This window comes from Erinaceus europaeus, chromosome 5, assembly GCF_950295315.1.
Source record: "Erinaceus europaeus chromosome 5, mEriEur2.1, whole genome shotgun sequence".
Lineage (NCBI taxonomy): Eukaryota > Metazoa > Chordata > Mammalia > Eulipotyphla > Erinaceidae > Erinaceus > Erinaceus europaeus.
Window position 1 is genome coordinate 80,059,312 of NC_080166.1, and position 26,137 is coordinate 80,085,448.

General features: G+C 38.5%; 1 protein-coding gene across 1 annotated transcript; it reads right to left on the reverse strand.

The window, feature by feature from the left end:
• Positions 1-2,113: 2,113 nt before the first annotated feature.
• OLFM4 (olfactomedin 4) lies at positions 2,114-26,137 on the reverse strand. Its single transcript, XM_007524655.3, has 5 exons — positions 25,831-26,137; positions 20,041-20,193; positions 13,361-13,573; positions 11,628-11,787; positions 2,114-3,453 (listed from the first exon to the last, which is right to left on the reverse strand). The coding sequence occupies exons 1-5, from the start codon at positions 26,092-26,094 to the stop codon at positions 2,651-2,653; spliced, it is 1,593 nt and encodes a 530-aa protein (XP_007524717.2). The 5' UTR covers positions 26,095-26,137; the 3' UTR covers positions 2,114-2,650.

The window sequence follows — 26,137 nt, forward strand, 5'->3', positions numbered from 1 at the left end:
TTCTGTTCCCTTCTTTCATTCTTTTCCTTCTGAGACCTCTATAACTTTCTAATGGAATCTTCAATCTTTTAAGAGTTACTTCATGTTTTTTCTCCCTCACTTTAAAGTCAAAGAGGGTGGTTATTTCATTTTATATCACTGTTGTTCTCTCTTCAATATGAGTAAGCCTACTTCCTTGATTTGTTGAGACTGGGATGCATTCAAAGTATCCTTCACATCATGTAGTTATGTTTTCATGGTTTCCATTTTCCTATCAAGTGAATCTTTGAGATCATAGAATTTTTTTAATTCATTTATCCATATTAAATTGAGAAAATTTTTTTCCTTCAGATGTTCTGATAAAGTATCTCCTAAATTCTTTCTCTCATATCTCCTCTGGATTTGCATCAAGTGTCTGCATATTGTGCTGACTTTCCAGAACCAGCATGTCCCAAGTTTTACCCATCTATTTTGGTTTCTGTTTTTGGTCAGCAGATGGCATTATGTTTGTAAGTGAGTTGTGGGTGAGGGTAAGGAAATGAGGACCCAGTACCTTATTCTGTTCTTTCTAGACTTTTTCCTGAATGTGAACTCTGTTATGAGATCAAAGTCACTTTTCCCAAATACAGGGCAGTCTAACTCCATTCACTGGGGTCTCTATTGAAACTGGGAGACCTTAGAGCTTAGTTGCCTTTCTTGCTGACACCGAGGTACAATGTTCAACTCCCTAGTTTCTCTGGATGCCCCCCTCTGGGGGTCACTCAAGAGCCTATGGTTTCTATGGCTCTCAAAGCAGTCCCAAGCTCCTTTTCCTAAGTCTCATGGTTCCTGAACATTTCCATGTGGGTCCTTTAAGGTTTTTGTGTGGATTTGAAGTAATTATAGATATGATGCACACCAACAATGCAATGCCATATCTCCCATTTGAGTCTTTGACTCCATTTCCTGTTTCCACTGTCCACAGGCAATCATCAGCCTTTGGACAGTGATTTCTTTTTTCTTTACCATAAATCACAGTTGTGCTCTGATGAAATTCACTGAGATATTTTGTTTCAATATTTGGTTTTTCAAAAGGGTTATTTTTGGGGGCTGGGTGGTGGCACACCAGGTGAGCACACAGTTACCAGGTGTAAGGATCTGGGTTCAAGCCTCTGGTCCCCACCTGCAGGGTGGGAAACTTCACAGTTGGTAAAACAGTATTCTGTTCTCTCTCTCTTTATTTCCCCCATTCCCTCTCAATTTTTGTATTTATCAAAAATAAATAAATAAACAAGGGGTATTTTTAATAATAAAAAAGACTAAAATAGTGGTCTAGGAGATGGCGCAGTGGAGAAAGCATTGGACTCCCAAGCATGAGGTCCTGAGTTCAATCCCCAGCAGCACATGTACCAGAGTGATGTCTGCTTCTTTCTTTCTTCTCCTATGTTTCTCATTAATAAATAAATAAAATCTTTAAAAAAGTAATAAACCAAAGACAACATTTCTTTACAAAACATACTTCAAATCATTTATTTCATAGGAAATAGCAATATTTAAGGAGACTATATTAAAAGCAGCACCTATGAAGATTAAATGAAAACATACTGAGACCACATGATTAAAACATCCCAAAGCACAGAAGCACACACACCTGCAAGGTTTTCAAACTGCCTTGATTTATGAGGTATTTTTAACAGTTTTCTTTCATTTGCCTCTTCTAATAAACAGTCCTAAATATCGTTTTCTTACAGGTTCAGGTTTAAGAAAGACAAAAATTGCATGAAATAAGAGTTGGTTTTTTTTTTTATGTAACCAAAAGTATTACCAGTGTATCATTGTCATCTGGTGTTCTTGTGGTCTTGGTCATATAAGTAAAAGTGAAATAAAAAAAGTATTTATCCTGTATTATTTTTCATTATTTATTATTTCACTAATTTTCATTTGTTCACTTTTATGGAAAATATGAGATAAAAAGGAGCTGGGAATATGGGAATTGCTAAGTATAGTTTTCATTTTCTGAGTTCCCTCTGGAATAAAAGCAGGAGGGTTCTACTGACTCTTGTGCAGGGAGATAATAGGAGAAATATATCAGTGTCTCATCTTCAGATCCATCTGGGGCTGATTCACAGTATAGAATTTAATACATAAAAGGGTCTTTTCAGAAAATTCAGCATTTTATAGATATGTAAAACATGTAAAGTACAGATATGGCTGCTATTTACTATGACAAAAACAAAGTTGGAGATCTGGGATTGCCAGGAGCTTCAGATAATAATCTTTCTAGTTAAACTTTTGTTTTCTTTCAAGTATGGAAGAACTGCTCAGTTGCCTAGTGAAGAACTGGTCATTGAACTTTCCTGTACAAAGAATTCTGAGAAACCATGCAAACCATTCTTTAACTTCCTTAAACTCCAGATACATCAATGAAAGTTTCTAAGGATCTATAATGCTCTTAGAACTCTGAAAATCCTATCCAACCTGGAAGGACCTTATTTAAGTAGGAAAATGTATCCCAGAAGCAGATGGCTTCTAAGAGAACACATCAAAACAGAGCAAATATGTAAGACAAATATGTAATGTAGTAGAACTGTGCCCTGGAATATTAGTTGGAAACATTTCAGTATCTCCCTGTACATATCTAACTATGTAAAGAAGGCCATATTTTTATGAACATTTCATTTCTCTGAACAGTTTAGTGGGGTTCCTGGTCAAATACAAGATCATAATTCAGAAGATAACCATCATTATAAACAAAAAGTTTCTGATCAAAAGGGTGATAATTAATGCTTTGCACTTTTTCTTGTGCCTTTTGCATTATAATGTTTAATCGACCCTCCTTCCCTGTATTTGTGTCATAATAGTAGAAAATCTCTTCCATTTTGGTATTTAGAATGCGGGTGGCATACAGAACACCACAGACCATGAAAGCATTAGAAACAGATGGTTTATACTGCCTAGTATGCCAAGTGTTTAGCACCACAAGAGTGGTGTCATTGAGTTTACTGATCACTATGTTGCCATTGTTGGCTTCAGTTGAATAAATCACCCACAATCCATTTTCATCCACAGCAAAGTCAATATCTTGCCATCCTACATTAGCATATGAAAAGCGATTATTATAGGCAGCATTAGGGAGACTCCTAGTCACAGCTACATTGTTGTTAGTCAGGTCAATTCTGACAATGTTCAGTGTGTTGTACCAGTTAACATACATGTTGTTTTTATAAACTGCTGTTCCACCACCTTGACCATAAGTAATTCTATACTCAAGGGCATTTGCATACACTAGCAAATCATCCAGTGTATTGTAGAGCCTGTAATATTCAAAATACCTCCCAGTTGTCTCCAAGGGTGTCACCCAATATCTTCCTTTGTCAGGATTCTGGGGAGAGTAATCTCGACCCCAGGCACCAGCTTTATAGGCAAAGCCTTTCCAGTTGAGTTGAACTACAGCTGGTTTGCTAATGTTCACCACACCACCATGACCACAGTTCCCTATACAAAGAAGAAAATAAAGACATTCTTAGTGAAAATGAATGGCACAATACAAGCAATTTATTATGCTAAGAACCAAAGGAATCCTTAAGTACCATCCTTGTCAATGATAACAGAGGTTCAGGTGGGGGAAAAATCAAAACCTACTTAATGAAAACCTACTGTCAGCTACCCACACAACTACCTTCTTTTTCCATAGATGGACTTTTCAATCTGGAAAATGACCAAATTAAATGAAAGAAGCCACATTAAAAGATTTAAGGGCCCATGCAGAGAGGAATATTTAATGCATTTAATGTATTCTCTAACAAAAAGCACTTTCCAAATCTGATTTTATTTTGCTTATAGAAAGGTTGCAAAAGTGGGGGCCAGGCAGTAGCACAGCCGGTTAAGCAGGTCTCCCGCTCTCTGTCTTCCCACAGCCGGTTAAGCAGGTCTCCCGCTCTCTGTCTTCCCCTCCTCTCTCGATTTCTCTCTGCCCTATGCAACAATAAGGACAGCAATAACAACAATAATAACCACAACAATGATAAAACAACAAGGGCAACAAAAGGGAAAAAAATAGCCTCCAAGAGTAGTGGATTTGTGGTGTAGACACTGAGCCCCTGCAATAGCCCTGGAGGCAAAAAAAAAAAGTTGTCAAAGGACACTCATCCTAAAATTCTACTCTATTTCTACAAGTTCAGAAGGTGATATCCATCAGAGTCTGGAGTAATAACAACTCCCCTGAGCAAATTTCCATGTCTCTCTGTTCTTCCACATTAGGACCTGAAGTGCATATCAATATCATGTATCAATGTAGGTCCAGGGTAATCTCAGATGAAAAGACTTTAAATATGATATTTTAAGCATTAGGAAAGATGGTCCTATAAAGGTCAGATTTCAGCCTAGAGAAGTCATGAAAATCTTATCAAGGAAGCATAGCATATCACATGATTAACTTGGTGATCATCTTGTGGTAGTCATGAGATGGTTTTTACTGTTCATAAGCTATGTTCTACTGTGCCATCCTTCCCATTCTGACACTGTCATTGTCACAATGTATGTAGTCAAATGGAGCCAGACTCAATAGTCCAGAAAATCTAGATTCCATGTAACATTTGGGTGAGTGACTAGCCTGCGGAATTGGCCCTTCACATTGCACTCCCTCTGAAATGCCTACCAAACCAAACCATTTATGAGCTGCAAAAAATAAAATAAAATTACTTTAGTATTTTTATAATAATCATCCAAAGAGTTGAACATTTTCTGGGATCTTAAAACATGCCCTTAAAAAAATCAATGAGTTTTCAAAGTTAACCCAATTAACAAATAATGTGATGATAATATTAACTATCGATTGTCTTTTTGAACCCTAAGACAGCAGGAACCTCACATCTTCACTATAGAGCCCCTACTTCCCCCAGTCCTGGAACCCGCGGATAGGGCCCACTTTCCCGTATGCATCTCCCAATCCAAACCAAATAATATTGCATCCGCCGAACACAACCTAACCAAAGCAACGATTGCCACCTCAACATGCTTCACCTCAGGCTGTATCCAGAGACTTCACATGTGGAATGACAACCCTTCAGCTTCATTACTCGGGTGAGACCTTTCCTTTTATAGTACACTCGAATTTCATCTCAGGTAGTTCACTTTCTAACAAAGTCCCATAACCTAGATATACACCAGTTTCTGTGAGAGAGAGCTTATGTGCACACGTATCCATAAACTACTGCAAAATATATACCTGAAAGCAGAAGTACACTAGAGTTTGCAGTGAGTACCTCCCTAACACTTCCTCTCCACTATTCCAAGCTTGGGATCCATGATTGCTCAACAAATTGTTTGGCTTCATATGTTAACTCTCTTTTCAATCACCAGGTTCCAGATGCCACCAGGATGCTGGCTAGGCTTCCCTGGATTGAAGACCCCACTAATGTGTCCTGGAGCTCAGCTTCCCCAGAGACACACCTTACTAGGGAAAGAGAGAGGCAGACTGGGAGTATGGACCGACCAGTCAACACCCATGTTCAGCGGGGAAGCAATTACAGAAGCCAGACCTTCTACCTTCTGTAACCCTCAACGACCCTGGGTCCATGCTCCCAGAGGGCTAGAGAATGGGAAAGCTATCATGGGAGGTGGTGGGAATTGTGTGGAGTTGTACCCCTCCTACCTTATGTTTTTGTTCATTAATCCTTTCTTAAATAAAAAATTTAAAAAAATAAAAATAAAAAATAAAAATCTAGTGTCTGCAGCTACTGACACTTATTTAAAGAAAAAAAAATCAATGAGATAGTTTATTGGGTAGCAACAAAAATTCAACTTCAAGTATATTTGAGGTCATTTTCTCTTCTGCAGCCTGTAGCAGAGCAGGTGAAGGAAGGAGGAGAAAGATTCTGAACAGCTGGATTTCATTTTAAATGCTTAGATGGAATCACAGAGCCATCTAGAACATATGAGGTGACCTGGAACCAAAAGCTGAATGCAAACAAGTGCCAAAGAACAGCCTGGGAAATGAAGCAGTAGATAAAGTGTTGGACTCTGCAGTCTGAGGTGTGATCTTTGCGATCACATGCGTCACAGTGACGCTCTTGTTTACTCCTCTCATTTATAAATTCTTTCTTTTGACAAAGAAATGCTCAAGAGTAGTACTGTGGGAAGACCAGATGGACACAGCTTTTGTCTCTGAGTTTCAGTATCCTACAAACAGACAAACCTGTTCCTTCCCTTGTTTAACACTCCCCATCCCTCCCACACCCTGCCCATCACCCTTCATCATTCAAAGACAGCTCAGAGGTGAAACCACTACTAGAAATTCTGCTTTTATTTTTCTAATCTTCTGGGGCTTTTTGGACCTGGAATTAAATATGTGCTCCTTAAATGCTCTCATAAATCTGCAGTTGGTGAGAAAGCCAGCCAACCATACAACAGGTAGAGAAATGAAACCTCTCTGTACCCAACCTCAAATAATTTTGCATATCATTAAGCAGAACACAGTCACTGGTTTATTTTAATAATGCATGCACCATTTCATAAATAAAAAAGCAATGTGTGTTCAGCCAAGGCACTGTTCTCCACTAAGAAATAATAAATAAAATTATAAATTATTATTTCTTCTCCTAAAAGTGATCTCTCAGATGAATGCTTGTTTGCTTTTGTTTATGAAACAATGCATGAATTATTAAAATAAAGTTAGTGGTGCATTCAATTTAATGATAACAAAAACTGGTCAGGTTTCCATATGCTACAACAGGATTTTCTGGTTAAAATATTTTTCTGAGAACTCATTTATTCAACTACATTTCATTCTAGGAATATAAAAGAATGGCATTTTTCCCCTGAAGGTTAAGGCTTAAAAATTATTTGTTTTATTGAATCAAACCTTCCTTGAAAGTAAATATTCCAAACAAACAGAAACAAAATATTGGGTTGTCAGAAAAGTCATGACATAATTTCCTGTGTTTTTCTATGCAAAAGTGCATCAAGACTTTTCTGACAATCTAATATTTAAGGAAAACTTATGGTACATATTTCTAACTCAGGTTATTATCATGGAGTTAAAGAAAACAATCAGTTTTAGATGCGGAAATCCATAAATAAACTCTTATCAAAATAAACTCTTGAAAATAGTAGTAGTAGTAGTGCTACATAAGAATAGTAATAATGTGGTCCAGGAGGTGGTGCAGTGGTAAAGGTTTCGACTCTCAAGTATGAGGTCCCGAGTTCAATCTTCAACAGCACATGTGCCAGAGTGATGTCTGGTTCCTTCTCTCTCCTCCTATTTTTCTCATAAATAAAATCTTTAAAAAAAATAATAGTAATTGACTAATCACTTCACAAGTTGATCAGGAAATTAAAAATTTACCTGCCAGGGGCTGAGCAGTGGTGCACTCAGTTAAGCACACACATTATCATGCGCAGGGACCTAGGTTTGAGCCCCTGCTCTCTACCTGCACAAGCATGCTTCACAAGCAGTGGAGCAGGTTTGCAGGTGTCTCTTTCTCTTTCCCTCTGTCTTACCCTCCATCCTCACTTTCTATCTGTCCTAATAAAAAAAAGAAAACAAAATAGGGGAAAAAAAAAAAACAGTCTGCTGGGAGCAATGGATTCACAGTGCAGGCCCTGAGCCCCAGCAATAACCCTGGTGGCAATAAATTAATAATAATAATAATAATGTCTGGCAAAATATTAAAACTGCATCACACTTAAATATATTTTCCTCATTTCCCAATTGTTCCTAAAGACTCTTCTGTCCTTTTGTTACCCTTCTTTATCTTCTAACTCCTCTGAGCCATTTTTAGGGTCATGGCTAAGGTTGGAAGAAGTGTAAATAGAGAAGAGAAGAAGATACCGCTATCAACATTACCCATTGTGGCCATTGCAGTAACAGACCAGTCAAAAAACTATGGCTGGCAGCAAACCCAGAAACCTGACCACCAGTCGGGTGCACATTGACCATCTAGCCCAGTCGAATCCATATCCCCTTCACTCTATCCACGCTGAGCTTCTCCCCACCACCCCTTATCTCATACCCCTTCCCAGCTCCTTGCTTCATTTCAAGGTCTTTCTTTTCTCTCCTTGTTCATCCCACCCCAACTCTGCACAGCTACTAACTAGAACAACAATCCATTGCCCAGCCATGCTCCATGGTCTGTGAAAGACCTGTGAGTCATTTTGCATCCTCTTGCAGAACACAGCATAGAATTGAGAATAAGACTCCTCTTTAGCTCTGTAAGCAAGAAGCAAAGCTAATTTGGTGTTAATCAGGTTGTGAGTTGTTGAGACTTCTCTGTCACTCCAGGAATCACAGGTACAGCTCTCTACTACAACATCTACCGAAGGCAGCCTGCCAGAGTGAAATGCTGCCAGAAAGATTCCACTTCAAATCCTGACACCAATGCTTATGAGATGTATAGGCCTTAGTAAGTTATTTACCCTCCTGAGTCTCCATTCACTCGTTCATATTAAAAGAAAAGTAATAATGCTTACCCTGCAGGACTGTCAGTTCTATCATCACAGTATTACAGTGGAAGGCTTATGTGACTGTATCTCTTCCTGGATAGAGGCTTCAGATATTTCTGTGCTCATGTTGGTAAGCTCAGCACTCAGAATTGGGCCAATCACACAGTACCACCCAATAATACTTGTGGAACTAAGAAATGAAAGGCTAACTTTTATTTATAAAACAACAGTCCTCTACCTTGCTACATATCTGATTTTTTTTTTTTCAAAGAGCTTGGGATTCACTGGACAGAACAGAGCATAAGGAGCCCTTCACACAAATGTAGCCTTAATTGGCAATCTCTTCACCATGCAGTTCATCAGATATTTCCATAGTACTCTGAAAATACCTGGGAAGTCATGTGTTGAGACTTTAAAATAATCTCACTTAACTTTTTCATAATATAGTCAATAGCAGTTTTTCAGATCAAACATTATATGCTAGCAGAAGAAACTTAGTCTTGGCTCATAATGCATTTTCTCACCTGGGCAAATGAATTTTGAATCAAGGGAGAATATAACTGACTTGTGAGAAATTAGGCAATTAAAATGGTCATAACCATAACATGACTAAATTGACTGAGAACTAGTTGTTACCTATCACTCTACTTTCTTATAAGCTTAGGATTTAGTTGGTCACCCTGAATCTTTCCTATCCTATTCAACCTCTAGCCATTTACTAAGCACCTTACTATGTGTTAGTACAAAAGTCAAGCATCTCTAAGCACAATGGTGACAAAATCCTGTGCATTTCTATCACATTTTGTGTATATGTAGGAAAGAAGGCTAGGAAGAAGAGAGAGAAAAGTCAGTTGTTTTCAAGAAAAAAATGTTAATGAGAAGGACAATTATTGTGGCTTGGCAAGTTTTATGAAATAGAGCAGAAAAATATGTCATTTGCAGCATAAACCAAATTTTAAAAAGCACATTTTATTGAATCCTAACTACATGCACTGGGTCTAAGAGCAAGTTGTAGTTGCAACAGAGGGTCCAAGAGAGTGCAGAATGACCTTATAGCTGAGACTTGCATATAGTCTTTTTTTTTTTTTCTGTCAACTCTGCAGTGAAAAAAGCAGACAGGCCAGATTTTAAAGTCCCATAATAGTGAGTAACTTTAATTAAAGTCTCCACAGGCTCACAACTTTGTGGTGCCTGGGGATTTTCCAATTCTGCATTATCAACCAATCCAAACAGAAAGAAAGCAAGTGAAAGAAATTGATTTGAAAACATGACAAAAAGTCATTTTAATATAAACATCATGAATATAATATGAACAAAGCTGGAGGAGAGCCAAGTGGCTTGGCAGGGATCCAGATACAGCCAAGGCTGTAGTAAAGTGAGAGGAAATCAGGGTCCAATTTGCTTAAACAACACAGCTCAGCTGGGCTAGCACACAGCAGTCTCAGAAAGAGGACTGAGGGGAAAGTTCAAGCAAAAAAAAAAAATTCTAACAAAAGTAATGCAATAGATTCCTTGTTTTCTAGCCAAGCAACTCAGTAGGGTACTTTCTACATTGCCATCATCCTTAGTTACTATCACCCTGCATGGTAAGGGGCCTCACACTCAGTCTTATGAGCAGCTACCTAGGGTCTCAGGAAAAAACAATATCCTCACCAGTTAAGTCTCCTCTGATACATGATGGACCTGACTTAGATGCCCTTCAGTGCTCTTGCCTGTTTTAATACGTTCTTATTCTTAGGGATGCATAGATAACTGTGCCAAAAAAAAAAAAAAATCTATTCTGTGGGGAAGGTTGGTTGAGGTTAAAGAAAAAGAAATAGAAAAATACTTGTTCAGGTATTACCAGGGCTGTCATTGCTTCAACTCCTGCCCTTGTAGGGCCCTCTCCAACCCTGTAGACCGATCTCTTCCTCCCCAAGCATGTTCACAGTGTTGATGCTGAACAAATTTAGTCTTTGCTTGCTACATAGGACAGAGCATGGCCTTTGTCCTAAGTGTCTGCTATATGTCACACGATGATAGATTTCTAACTGCAGAGAGAGGGAGGAGAGACCCCCTGAAAAACATGAAGAGGCTTATAACATGACATTGTTTAATTCAAAGCCTTAAAGAAAAGAGCTACACTGACACAGATCCAGAAACACATTAAAACAGAAGAAAATGGGCTGTGAGCAATATGAATTAGTGGAAATAGCAAGATCTGTATGATTTTTTTAAAAAAATTTAATCCATTCAGACTGATGAGAGCTTCCCTGTGACACTGACATCTCTCAAGACCAAAGTTGAACACTGGTGACTGACTTGCGTTCACCTGGAGGGAACGTTACCTAGCACTACTTTTGTTTGCAGCAATGATTTCACTTCAGTGACAATTATTAATATGAGTGACAGTTATCAGAATGTGATGATTAAAGAGCTCTGAGCTCCCCATGTTTTGTTTCATTAACCTTTACAGCAGCCCTATAGTAGATATTATTGTTCTTTTATTCTACAAATAAAGGGATTTTTTTTTTTTTTCTGTGCCCAGTACTTGAGGTGTCAAAGTCATGGTCTGGATCCCTACATCCCACTGTCTCTATTCATGGGAGGTATTTAAAGAATTTCTACTTCTATGCTACTCTTAGCCCTGAGGATGATTCATGAGAGAGCTAAATGTCACCCTTTGTGTTTCAGGAAATCAGTCTAGGAAGTCTGGCAGAATATACCCACAAGTACTAACTGTGTGGCGTCATGGCTTTAATCCTTACTGAGTCCCATGACACACTACACAGCAGGGTCTTTACTAGCATTTAAGGAAGGGAAATAAAGTGGAAGGAGGGAAGGTGAGAAAGAGGAAAGAACAATTCAAAGCACTCATCAAAGAAATGAGTCCATCAGTTCTTAAAATCCATGGAATGTGGAGGATGCCACAGGGATTCCAGAAGCATTCCTTCAGCCTGCTGAGAGGTACTCCATCACTATAGAGATGTTTTTCCAGTTAGTAAATTCAAAGGGAATATGAGTACCATGTGTACTTAATTTTAAATCAACTCGTTCATGCTTTTCCTCTGTTGGCCCCATAATATGTTGGTATGTAAAAGCCAGCAGGAAGGTTTAGAAGCATGGAAGAGTAAACTCAGAATCTCAAAACTCCCATTCTTCCTTCACCTTGTCAATCCCGAATCCCCACCCCACCACTCTTCATTTCTCACAGGGCCTGGCAAATGGTGAGAAGGTGAGCCACTTACCAAGAGAGGCCAGAGGGGGTGTGGCAGGAGTGTTTTCACCTTTGGAGGCCTCACATTCCTTTAGCCTGTTTTTCAGAGCTAGGATCTCTCGGCGAATGGCAAGAACATTGTTTTTGTCTAATGTCTCAAGCTTCTCTACCAGGAGAGTCATATTCCTTATCTAAGGAAATAAAAATTCAGAGTGACTTTATGTTATTGCACGATTTCTTTTATAAACATTACAGAGCTGAATTTGTCACTTAGTGAAACATTGCTAGAGAATACACCCGAGATTCTTCTGAATGGTTTCATTTGGAAGAATACATTTCATGGTTTAGTGTGAATGCCTGTCAGATCTCAGAAAGATGTGTGTGACAAGAAGAAAATGGCAAAGATTTTAACAGCTTTAATAATAGAGCACAGGCTCTTCCTGAGCATTCACAAATGCCCATTAAAGTTCATTTCTCAGAGTCTTCTCCTTATAAACTCGTGTTTACTCATGCTGTATTGTAATTAAGTTTCTAATGAATGGTGAGGAGCAGAGAAAACTTAAAATCTAAAATATATAACTAGAATTCTCAAGTATAACTCATGCCATACTGTGCTTGTAATTCTCACTGACATAACTTACTCCACCATAACATTAATACGATGGCCTTACCTGCAGTTTTTTTTTAATTTCTTTATTGGGGAATTAATAGTTTACAAAGAAGAGTAAGATACAATAGTTTGTACATGTGTTACATCTCTCAGTTTTCCATATAATAATTCAGCCCCAGTAATAATTCAGCCCCCACTAGGTCCTCACCTGCCATCAAGTTATAGGACCTGGACCCTACCTCTCACACCAGTCTTTTTGGTGCAATACACCAAATCTGCAGTTTTTTTTTTTTAAAAAAAGCTTCATGGGGGTCAGACGGTAGCGCAGTGGGTTAAGTGCACATGGCACTAAGTGCAAGGACCAGTGTAAGAATCCCGGTTCGAGCCCCCGGCTCCCCACCTGCAGAGGAGTCACTTCACAAGCGGTGAAACAGGTCTGCAGGTGCTGTCTTTCTCTCCCCCTCTCTATTTACCCTCCTCTCTCCATTTCTCTCTGTCCTATCCAACAAGGACAACATCAACAAGAACAATAATAACTTCAACAACAATAAAAACAACAACAAGGGCAACAAACGGGGAAATAAATAAATGTATATAATTTTTTTAAAAAAAGTTTCACTAAAACATAAATAAGTACAGAAAATTCCTTCAAGGAGGGTTGCTATTATGTGGAGAAAAGTCCTAAGAAAGATCGAGAAGTAGATGGGGCAGGGGGCAGGGAGAATCACAGGATAAGTCAAAAGGAGAAAAGGGAAAAAAAAGGGGGGGGAACATATCAAGTCCACAGTCAGTTAAATTGTGGCTTTCTAGTTCCAATGAAAATAAAACCAGAACAGAGAAGACTCCTGCTCTTGGCTGGCCAGGAAGTCATTTAGATTGATGCCATCTCTTTTCCAGAAGTGCTGAAAGGTCATAAATTTCCAGAGTATGACTCTGACCATTGGACTATACCTGCTCCTTTGTCAGCATCTTCTGAAATGTTTAAATCACTATACAAAAACGGGCATCAATTCAAAGCAGAACACAGAATATACTCATATGGTGATGAGAGAGTACAGAATCCGAAGTCAGAGAGAGGTTCATATCTTGGTTGCAGTCCTTTCTGACTAAAGAGAATTTATTAGTAGTACACTAGAGAACACACTCATCATCACCTCCACTTCCAGTTGCTCAACAATTTCTGAGCTTCCAGCAAAAGTGTCCTTTAACTGTAGGATCAGATTTTCCATCTCCTTCACTTCAACCTTAATAAGCTGAAAGTCCAGTTCAGTTAAAGAAAGCGTATCCTTTTCCATGACTTCTACTCGGACACTCAGGTTTAAGAGTTTCTTTTCATATACACTGATTAATTTGACATACTCCTTCACCTGAAAAGGAATAAAAAATCCCAGGTTTATTTCCATAATTCCCAAAATAACTTAGTACTACTACAATGGGAGTGGAGATATGAATATAGGTTTTGTTTTTGCCTCAAATGAAAATCATTTTTGCCTCAGAATCATCATTTGCACCTCCATTTATTGCTTTAAAATACTAGCTCTTCAAAATAAGCTGGCTTGATTCAGAAACTCTTGTTTTATGCCCTCTTTATAATGCCCATCCTCCTATCCTCAAAACTATTGGCAGTTGGTACTAGATCATTCTTCCTTGTTCCAGTTGCCCAGTATGCTGTAGGATGTTTGTACCCAGCACTCTTGATACCAATAGCACATATCCACGGTCTAAGTTGTAGCAGCCAAAAATGTATCCAGACTTTGATAAATATTTCTTGGTGGCAAAATCACCACTTCTACATCCCTTTGTTTAGAATCATTGCTGTAAATCTAATTATTTCCTATGAAAGGGGAAGATACACTGAGTAGAATTCCTTTTTAGACCAGCCATATGCAATGAATTTTGAGTCTTTATGTCTTTCACACAGTGGCATAACAGCCCAACTTGGTACACAATATGTGAGTGTACATGCAACTGCACATTTCATTAGTGCATCCACGTTTATTCCAAGAACTGATTATTGCAATCAGACCTTTAAATTATACATTTGTTGCATATATTTGAATGTCTGATCGTTAAGTTAAAATACTTCCAAAAATTCCCTTGGTGTTTTAGTGTATAATTGGAATCTCCAAATGGATATTTCAATAAACACAGTTGGTGGTTCTTTCTGTATCTGATGTAAAAGAAATGCCATGGCTTTTTAAGAGCTTGCTCATTAAAAGTTGCTGGGTTTATATGAGAGAGAGAGAGAGAGAGAGATGTGATACTTCTCCCCAAACTATGCTAATGTCAAGTAGCTGATCCATTGTGCCTGGATAAATTTAGAGCCAGATGTTGGCCTCTCATCCTAATACCAAAAGCAGTCCTAACTTCTGTCATTTCAGCCTTTCCACTTACCCCTGCTATACAAATCGAAGTTGACTCTTAGGTTGCAGACCTAAAGGGCTAGGGCTTCAGGCAAAAAGGATTTTAATGAAAGTTGAAAATGCAGCCCTTGGCACTGCTAGTGCATCTCCTCAGGCAACAGATACTCATTGCCATCAGATGTGCCATCACTTGAAAGCCAATAAGGCTGGTGACATCTTGGTGGATAAAAAAGTTAAATATGTATATATATTTTAAATTTTGGGATATATATCCTAAAAAGTCTCCTTCAAAGTACAAAAACAGATATAAGGTGTGCAGGTTTAAATTTATACAAAAGTCAGGCATAAAATTTTTCCTTGGACAAAAAAAATAATTATAACATAATAATAAAGTGCCAATCCATAAATTTTCTTGTCGGGTTTGGCCTTCCCAGGTCTCTAAACACATGAAATACCCTTAGTTTCCCTGGAACATTTTGGTGGCATATCACAGCTGTTGTACAAAAGATGAGTAATTCATCCACTATCTCTGCTAAATAAAATGTGGTTTCCCAAATTCTCGCTGAAAACCGAAGTGTAACCTAGAGTTTGCTATCCTTGAGGATCTGTAGTGTGTTTGGGTTCAGCCACAAAATTAAGGGTTTCTGAAGATTTGGCCTAGGAAAAAAATTGAGTTTCTTTCAACTGACATTTAAAGAAAAGCTTAAATATGTTAGGGAAAACTGAAATCATCTTTAAAGTGATCCAAGGAAGAAAGAATTTGAAGTTGATCCAGAAAAAGTGTGAACCTTATTAGCTCATTATTAGCATAAACTATTCACATATACATATCTATTGCACCGAGAGGGCCAATACCAACAATTCTGAAAGCTGAAAACTTAACTAAGGTTGCCCAAATTTCTCAGAAATGTTTAATAGGATATACATCTTGTCCCAACAGGATGTATTATTGTGTTATCATCTTTACCCAAAGCTCATATCCCTACAATCTGAGCAGGAAGACCCATCCATGTTTGTCTTCAAAACAGCCTGACAACACTCAGTTTCCATTCTCTTACTTGTTCTGAATTTATTTATTTATTTTTTTTGAGTGTGTATTGTCCCATGTAACAAATGTGGTCTTGTAATAAATAAAGATGCAGTAACTGGCACCTGACTATCACTAAATTTTTCTTTACTAAATTAGAACATTCCTTTGGCTCATGATTCTATCAGTCTCCCCAAATCTGTGATCATAACTATTACTAGATGATTTGAAATAAGTAAATGTACTCTGTAACATACTGTTATTTAAACATATCTTTAAAAATAAAATCAACCAGGTTAACTGAATTTGATTTGACCACAGAGATATACAAAGCACTTTGGAGGTAGATCCAACTGAGTTTAAATTCACATATTTAGTGGACAAATCACTTAATTTCTCTAAGCCGAGCTTTCCTTCTATAAATTGATGGTAGAAGACAACAGATGCTATATATTAAGTTCCTAGTGTGATTTATGCTCTATAAATTACAGCAATTATTATAGAGGCAAATTTCAGGCTTTTCTTCAATCTGACCTTTCAGTTTCTTCTATTTCACTGCACAAAACATTGCTTAATCAATGTTTGTTTATGGGCTCCCTAAATGTCTCCCAGGCTGGCTCAACCTTCTCATGCATGAGGATCTTTTAACAAATGTGTCATGTTAAATAACTTTCCCCAAGGACCATAGCTCTACAGAGAAAGAAATTACTGGGCTTCTATCCCCTTCCTAAGTACAGTCACAAGAGGACATATCATAAACAACAGAAAAGTAAAAAAAAAAAAAAATGCTTTCAGCATCTTATTTAGAGGCAGCTCTCAGTTTTCTATGAATACTGACAGATCATGAATCAGTGTAAGGCAGTCAAAATCCTTTTCTACTAACCTGCCCAAACAGGCATTCCCCTAGGCCTCTAGATAAATGGTAATTTTCCAGGCAACCTAGGGACAGCTGTAATAATTCACCTGAAAACTCCAAAATCCTCCATTGAAGAGATAACTTCAGATTTGAAAGCATTATTTATTGATCTACTGCATCTGGTCTTGGATCTACAGTGGAGGATGATAACATCATGGCCAAAAGCAAAGAGAACTGGACTATTCCAGTGATCCAAATTCCTTGGCTTAATTTAATAGCCAAGGATGATCTTTATATTTAAGAAACTCTGTAATCCATTTATGAATCCTTTCCATTGTCAATCCTTTACCTCTATGTATCTGTTTTTCCATCTCTAAAATGGAAAGGAGAGGGGGCTGGGCAGTGATGCACCAGTTAAGCACACATAGTATGAAGCACAAGGACCCATGCCAGGATCCCAGTTCGAGCCCTGACCCCCCACCTGCAGGGGGATCACTTCACAAGAGGTGAAGTAGGTCTTCAGGCATCTCTCTTTCTCTTTCTCTCTCCCTTTCTCTCCCCCTCCCTATTAATTTCTCTCTGTCCTATTCAAAAAAAAAATTGAAAAAATGGCCATAGGAGCAGTGGATTCATAGTGCAGGCACTGAGCCCCAGTGATAATCCTGGAATCAAAACCATAAATAAATGGATTAATTAATTAATTAATTAATTAAATGGGAAGGAGAGCAACTGGTCTAGACCTAGGAATACCAGCACTGCATGAGAGCAAATCAGAACTGGAAACACTTTGCAAAAGCTGTTACCATTACTATTGTTTTTATAAGCTGTCACACAAAACCTATTATGCAAATTTTATCTGGTAGATCAATTCCATTCTTTTTTTTTTTTTTTTTTTTTACCAGATCATTGCTCAGCTCTGGCTTATGGTGGTGCAGGGGATTGAACCTGGGACTTTGGTGCCTCAGGCATGACAGTCTCTTTGCATAACCATTATGCTATCTTCCCCTGCCCTCATCAATTCCATTCTGAGGCTTCAATCACAGATTTTTGTAGTCCTGGTTAACTAACCTTCAGAACTATTTTTCGACCTACCCTGCATTTCTTCTTCTTTTTTTGACTCCAGGGTTATCGCTGGGGCTTGGTGCCTGTACCACAAACCCACTGCTCTTGGAGGCCATTTTTTCGCACTTCTGTTGCCCTTGTTGTATTTATTGTTATTGTTGTTATTCATACTTTCTAGACTATAATAGAATTTTTTTCATGCATAGCATGATATTAGTTAATTAATTAATTAATTTTGCCTCCAGGGTTACTGCTGTGGCTTGGTGGCTGCACTACAAATCCACTGCTCCTAGAGGCCATTTTTTTCCCTTTTGTTGCCCTTATTGTTTATCATTGTTGTCATTGCTATCATTGTTGTTGGATAGGACAGAAAGAAATTGATAGAGGAGGGGAAAACAGAGGGGGAATAGAAAGATAGACACCTGAAGACCTGCTTCACCGCCTGTGAAGCCACCCCCCACCACCTGCAGGTGGGGAACCAGAGGTCAAACCTCGATCTTTGAGCCAGTCCTTGCACTTTGGCCCATGTGCTCTTAACCCACTGCACTACTGCTCAGCTCCCTACCCTGCATTTCTTCCCTGCCAATTACTAGCAAGGAAACTGCCACTGGATCCTTACAGGTCTGGAATTAAATGTCCCAAACTCACAAGCCTGGCAAGCTACATACTCTCCCTGGAGTATCCTGGGGTTTAAAACTGCCCTTCACACTCCTGCCAGCAAAGAAGACATGCAAATTAGTAGCTTACACTATTTCAAAGTAAATGACTCTAACTGAAAAGATCTTTACCTAGGATTTTCCTCCACTTGTTATGTTTTTATGCATAACTTCTTATCAGTACTTGATTATGCTGGAATAAGACCATGAATATTAATGACTGGAATTTATAATTTAGTGCTGTGCCTTTTCTGCTGATTAATTCAAGGACATTTTATTTCTTAAGAAGCAAAGTTCCTAAAGTAGTCAAACACATTTTCCTGGACACTCACTTAAACTTAGGATATTTATATACCAATTCAGGTTGAAAGTAGGTTCTCAGTCTCAACATAATTTTTATCTTAAAGGACAGCTTCTGGATGTTAGGGTAACTAGGCTTAAATGCTCAACAAAACTTATTCTGAATCTTGCAGTAAAGTCAGAGCTCCTTGTAAATTAATAGAGTTGTATAAATAATGCATGATATGATTATAGCTTGGATTTTACCTGTGCAGAAAATGGGAGCCTTCCTAATTGATTTTTAATGTGGCTAAAAGAGTACAAGGGGTCAGAACTGGAATTCCAAATCACATTGCTCTAACCAGCCCAAAGAAAAGCAAATTCTTTAAGAAAACTTCATCTGGCTAGAACAAGAAGTGGTTATCAAAGGGATAAAATTAGGGTTATTAGATATTACCTATTAATCTTCATTGAAATTCATATAGGAATCTTCAGCTTTGATCTAATGCTAGACATCTGTAATGTCTAGCATCCCTAAAGAGACAATAGAGAAACACTCCATAAAAGAGGAGTGGGGAAAAAAGGAAGAGAGTTCATTAGAAACAGAAAATAAGAAGAAGGAAAAAGAGGTAGAAGGAAGGAGGAGGTAGAGAAGGAGAAGGAAGAGAAGAATCATCTTGAGGGAGTGAAGGAATGAAAGAAGAGGTATGGGGGTCTTTCAAAGGTAACAGAAGATCAAAAAGTTAAAAAAAAGGGGGGGGAGTTAATGGGGAGAGGGGCTGGGCAGTGGTGCACCTGGTTAAGCACACATAGTATTAAGTGAAAGGACCTGTGCAAGGATCCGGGTTCAAGCCTCTGGCTCCTCACCCGCAGAGGGGATGCTTCCCAAGTGGCAAAGCAGGTCTGCAGGTGTCTTTCTCCCTCTCTATATCCTCCTCAGTTCCTCTTGGTCATATCCAACAAAACGGAAAAGATGTCTGCTATGAGCAGTGGATTCTTAGTGCTGGGACTGAGCCCCATAGATAACCCTGGAGGCATAAATAAATAAATAAATAAATAGAATTAAGAAGAAAAGGTTAGGACATACAGACAAAGCAAAGAATTGAGACAAGGGAACCAAAGGGAAAGAAAAATGGAATTGGAAGAAAAAGTGGAAAAGGAGGGAGAGAGAGGACTCTAAAGAGGATAGAGGAAAGGACAGAAGAAAACACAAAACTAGAGGGAAAGAAAAAACAATACCAAAAGGAAAAAGCAAGAAAACAAAATAAAAATTGAAGTGCAGGGCCTCACAGAGAAAGTGCAAGGCTACTTTCCAACTACATGAGTACCTCCTCCAACAGTGAAGTGAGCTTATTCATGGTGTGCATAATCTGGATGTCATTTCCTTCCTGTGCTTTTATTATTCCTGCTATGAAGGACTCCATAGGTGTACTGGGAAATAAATTCTAAAGTCTCTATAGGATACAAACATGTTGTTTTTTGATACTGTGAAAAACAGTTGCTTATAAAAGTCCTAAATAAAGTGCTTTGTTTCTTTGTTAGTTTGCTCTTACAAGATGTTGACTGAGGAAAAAACAAGAAAAATACTTACTTTAGTAAGCTCTTTCTCAAACTTCACAGACAGATTCTGAGCTATGAATTCCAAATGTTCTACTTTCTCCACAGGAAAGGTAGTATCTGGTAGGGTAACAGAACACTGGCAGGTGCCATGGTCATTCTTGGAGCCGGTGAAATTGGAAAACAACTGCAAACAAAAGTAAATTCAGTATCAGCAACAATTTGGGAAATGAGCTTTTGGCAACTAGAGTTACAGGTATTTATACATTCTTCCCATACTTGGGAGCTACTCTCTGTCCTGCTCCAGCTTTCTAGTCCTATTCCCAACTCTGACACCATCTTCCCAGACAATACTCTTAGTCCACCTGCATATTAGCTGTGGGGTTCAGTCAAAAATTACTAAAGTCATAGGCCCCTAGTAATATACCTAAAATAGACTTCCTAGCTTCTTCTAACATGACAACCCCAAATCTCATCTGCAATATTCTTACCTTTAGTTTCCTGATTACTAAACTATTTGTTCTGCTTTATATCTAATGCTTTTCAGTCACCAAGTTGCAGATGCTACCATAATGCCAATCTGACTTCCCTGGGCAGTTGAATTCATCAGGGTCCTGGCCAGAGCCCTACCCACTAAGGAAAGACAGAAACAGGCTGAGAGTATGGACTGAACTGCTAACACCAATGTCCAGCAGAGAAGCAATTACAGAAGCCAGACCTCCCACCTTCTGCACCCCATAAAGATCTCTGGTTCATACTCCCAGAGAGATAAAGAATAGGGAAGCTTCCAGTGGAGGGGATGGAATGTGAAACTCTGGTTTCTAGGAACTGTGTGGAATTGTACCTCCTTTTATCCCACAATCTTGTCTTCATTATTAAATCACTAATATATATATATATATATATATATATTTAAATATTTTATTTATTTATTCCCTTTTGTTGCCCTTGTTGTTTTATTGTTGTAGTTATTATTGTTGTTGTCGTTGTTGGATAGGACAGAGAGAAATGGAGAGAGGAGGGGAAGACAGAGAGGAGGAGAGAAAGCTAGACACCTGCAGACCTGCTTCACTGCTTGTGAAGCGACTCCCCTGCAGGTGGGGAGCCAGGGTTCGAACCGGGATCCTTGTGCCGGTCCTTGTGCTTTGCGCCAACTGCGCTTAACCCGCTGCACTACAGCCCGACTCCCCACTAATATATATTTTTTAAAAATAAAAGAAACTGACTTGTCAAACCAATGCCTAGAGGCAAGCAAATGTAGTCCAATACATAAGTAAAATGGTAGATACAAGCTCAAAACATCATGTTTCATGGGTGGTAGCTACACTGAAGTATTTAGCCACTTCTTGTTTATCAGGTTAAACCACTTTGCCAGTCTTTACCTAAACAAAGTTTCTCTTTTCTTGAGGAGTCTTTATGAAAATTATTACTGTCTCATAAGAAGAGGGAAATAAAGATGTGAAAAGTCCTAAGCTTGTATTCAATTTTACCAGCTAATGGGTATGAACAGTCTTCCCATTTATCTGACAAGAGATAACCTACTTCATAGGGTTGTACTCAAGATGAAGTAAGTAATAATATAATGTAATGTAGTATCATGTCATGTCATGTAATAATATAATATAATAAATATAATATAATATAATATAATATAATATAATATAATATAATATAATATAATATAATATAATATATAAACTAAGTTCCTAGCACACAATAGATGATTACAAATATCATTTTCCCTTTATTCTACTTACTAATTTCCTTTTCCTCACTTTTATCCCACCTTCAGCCCTCCTCCTCCTCCCAAAAAGAACAAGAAAAAATATCAAAGCTATTTCTTACAGTGAACAATACAGAGTGTAAATTCACATCTTTTCAAATCTTTGGAATCATATAGTTAACTTCTTTTAACATGGAATCAAAGCACTCATTTGTTAAAAACTGAACAATGTATAATTTGATGGTTTTGTGCATTTTTTTTAAAAGTTTTTTTGCTTAAAACTTGCAGGAAAGCCATGTAAAAATATATAATGTTTCGCTAAGATATTCAGGCTCACATTTTGGTGACATTGCATATTTTTTAAATGACAGGTTTGAAAAATCCTGTTTTTCTTTAGTTCCTTTTGAACTTCCCCAAGGGGATGCCAGCACAATTACCATTTTTGTATTACTTCTACAGCTTTATAGAGTAACTCTTGGCAGTAGATTGACGGTGCCTTTCAATGATCTCATCTGATCATGAGTCTATAGTTCACCTGTGGAACCTCAGCCTGAAGGGTTTCTTTCTGAAACCCAGGGAGAACAGTAGTTTAAAAACACAAAAGCTACACCTCTGAAAGTTTAGGATGTCAGCTGGGTATAGCAGAGATTGTATAATCCAAATATTTAATATCTGCTAACCTCTATGAGTCCCAGATAAGTTGAATCTAGATATATATATATTTTTTTACCTCCAGGGTTATTGCTGGGGCTCAATACCTGCACTATGAATCTGCTGGTCCTGGAGGCTATGTTTTCCCTTTTGTTGCCCTTGTTTATCATTGCTGTTATTATTACTGTTGTTATTGCTGCTGTTGTGTTGGATAGGACAGAGAGAAATTGAGATAGGTGAGGAAGACAGAGAGGGGGAGAGAAAGACACCTGTAGACCTGCTTCACCACCTGCTAAGTAAGCCCCTGGAAGGTGGGCTCAAACCAGGATTCTTGAGCCGGTCCTTGCACTTCACACCATGTGCGCTTAACCCACTGAGCTACCACCTGGCCCCGATAATTCTGTATTCCAGATCCATTCCCTCAATGACCTGAAAAAATCCGACTTGTGTAGTTAAGTTCCTTGTTAATTCATCCGAAGTACTGCTAAAATAAGTATATATAAGCAACCATGTAAATTCTTGAGATTAGCCTAATTTTTTTCTTCCAATAATACTTCCACACAGGTGGCAGTTGGGGAGAAAGAACAGGACTAAGTAGGCTTGTGCTGAACACTGAGACTGCAGAGGTAAAATACAGCTCTTTCCCAGGGATGAATAAAGACTAACACCCCACACCAGGAATGTGCCAGAGAAACTAGCTTCCTTTTAACCAGGTTAGTTACCCCTAAAGACTGCAGATAAAGCATACCAAGTTTCATAGGAATATATATTATATATATATCATCTAGCAAAAAACCAAAACAAAACAAAAAATAACTTGCATTACATTTTGACAAGACCAGGTTAATTAGCTTCACAAAGCAAAGTTGGGCTATTCTTTTTTTTTTTTTTTTGCCTCCAGGGTTATTGCTGGGGTTTGGTGCTTGCAAAACGGATCTACTGCTCCTGGAGGTCATTTTTTCCTTTTTGTTGCCCTTGTTGTTTTATCATTGTTGTTGTTGTTATTGTTGTTATTGCTGTCATTGTTGTTGGATAGGACAGAGAGAAATCGAGAGAAGAGGGGAAGACAGAGGAGGAGAAAGATAGACACCTGCAAAACTGCTTTACATCCTGTCAAGCGACCCCCTGCCGGTAGGGAACCAGGGGCATGAACCGGGATCTTTACACCAGTTCTGGCACTTTGTGTCATGTGCGCTTAACCCACTGAGCTACCGCCTGGCCCCTGGTTGGACTATTCTTATTTATAATTATCTGAAAAGCTCTGTCAACTCAGAAAACGGTGGCCATCACCAAGAAGTCTCTAGACAATCAACTAGAAACCACAAGTTAACAACTTTTAGCCTTGAAGTTCACCTGAAAGGCAGGCAAATAACAATGAGCCTTGCTGACAGCCATTCCACCAACTTCTACAGAACATCTCTGTCCCAGAACAATGGACTCCCCAGCTTCTATCCTCTTTATCATTATTCCAGTGTGCTCAGCTGACATCAAAATGGCCCATAAGTTTGATCAGTGTTTCCCATTAGAGATATTTTTGTTCCGTGTGCTCAAAGACAATGAAGCTAATGGTGATGGGTCTCTCTGCAGTGCCTAAATTCTATGTGAGAGCAACCGGGGGAATGGGAGGAAAGGCGGATCTTGTCCCTTAACCTCTGGAAGGTTGTGTGATTCCCCCTTGTATACAGCAAATAGGATCCTCTGTTCTTGTCAGATGTACCCCATAAAATAGCCTCCATTGATAGGCTCATACTCAGCATGTGCTTAATTAACATTTGCTGATGTCTTTAATATGCCAAGTTCAGGTGTCCTAGAGAAAGAATAAGACCATATTCCTGTCCATCGTCATTATGAGAGTTGTGTCTTTTTTTTTTTTAACAAGCCTGATAATGAAATCACATGACTCATCATCCCAATTATGCCAATTAGTTTGTGAGTAGTAAAGCATGAAGCTTTTTCTTGTGTGTGAAATGAAAACCCTTTGGAGGGTGTCATATGAGGCATGACGAGTGCTTTGAGCACTACAGCAGAAGGTTCGATTCACATATATGATTCAAGTTTGCATTTGGCTCTAATCAGCAGTCACGTCTAAGTGACTGCAAAGATTCCAGGCATAAAATAATGGTACTCAACATTTTTCAAAGTACAGAAAATGATATGTTTGGAACTTACTCAATGACAGTTATAAAGGGGTTTTCCAATGCTTTCCAAAGTGCTCATCAAGCTGACAGCCAATCCTAGAAAATTGGGATTATAATAGAAGTGACACCTAGTTTGCTATATATATACATATATGTTGGAGCTGTGATACTGACTCACTAGAGGGAGATAAGTAAACAAGGAAGGAAATTAAAACCTCTAAGTTCAATTTAACTATCATTCCTTATCTACTTCTATTTATCTCCTTGCCAGTCAAGAGGCTTTCTAGATTTCTCTGCATCTTGACCTATGTTTTAACTTTCTATTATTTTATCTGATCACCTCACTATCATGCCTGGTTTCTGGTAGTGATGAAGCTTCAAAATAAGTTATCACGCTTAAGTGCACTTTCTAAAACTTGCTAACTAGTTCATATGAAACTAGTTCATAAGAAATGATTTATTATCATGGGATTAAATGATGCATCTGATTTCTGACTACAACAACTCTTTGTGTGTATTCATGATTCCTGAACTGTTGTCCTCTTAAAAATAAGCAGTTTTCATCTATACTCCCTGAAAATAAAACATCGTGCAGAGTGATCATGAAGAGTATGAGACAACAAAGTTTGCACTCTATAACTTGCTAGCTTAATAGAAAAAAAAATCTTCTTTTTTTTTATTTGGTAGAACAGAGAAATTGGGAGGAAAGGGGGGTAGAGAAAGACAACTGCAGCACTGCCTCACCATTCTTGAATCTTCCTCCTGCAGGTGGGGGCAGGGGCTTGAACCTGGATCCTTGAACATGGTAGCATGTGAACCAGATGAACCACTTCTCAGCCCCAAATTACTTTATCTAGGGCTCTAGCTACAGCATGTAGCTTCACTCCCTGGAAGAGGGTTGCTCTTTTGTTCTTCACCTTCTGAAGGGTCTCATCTGGGAAGCCAATCAACTGAATAGACCTTTCTGAAGCACTTGCTGAAGTTAGCCCTTTCCTAGTACTTTTCATTCTGGGATAGAACCTCAACATGCCTGCTTCAAGAATTTCCCCACCTGCTCTGTCTCATTCTAGAATGCAGTCAGGTTTAAGAACATCTTTAAAACTCCATATCATTTCTCTTGATAATTTGATTATTGCACTCAGGTTTTCATTCATTTCCAGTTTGTCTACAGTTAACAAAAGGAGTTGCAAATCTTCTTGAGTGCCCAGATCTAACAACTATGGAATCATTTTCATGTCCCCCACAAAAAAAAATAAAATAAAAGAGCAAGAGGAGAAATAAGGACATATCTCAGACTCTGGGGGCTCCTCACCTTGGACATAGGACCTGAGCTGGAGCTGAAGCTGGGAACAGATCTGGAACTGAAGCTGTCGCCGGATTCTGAGATGAAGTTAGAGCTTACACCAGGGCCTGGAAAAGAACTGGAACCCGAAAAGGTGGTAGAATCTGGAAGAGAACTGGAACCTGGAAAGAAATGTGAGTTAGGGCCAGGGATCAGAGGCTCCAAGTCCCCCAAGTCCCCTGTAACAGAGACAAGGAGAAAAAAGGTTAGCAGGCAAGGAAGTTCCAGCCTCATCTTGTTCTCTTGGCTGAAGTTGCTGGCTTCTGCACTGAACCCA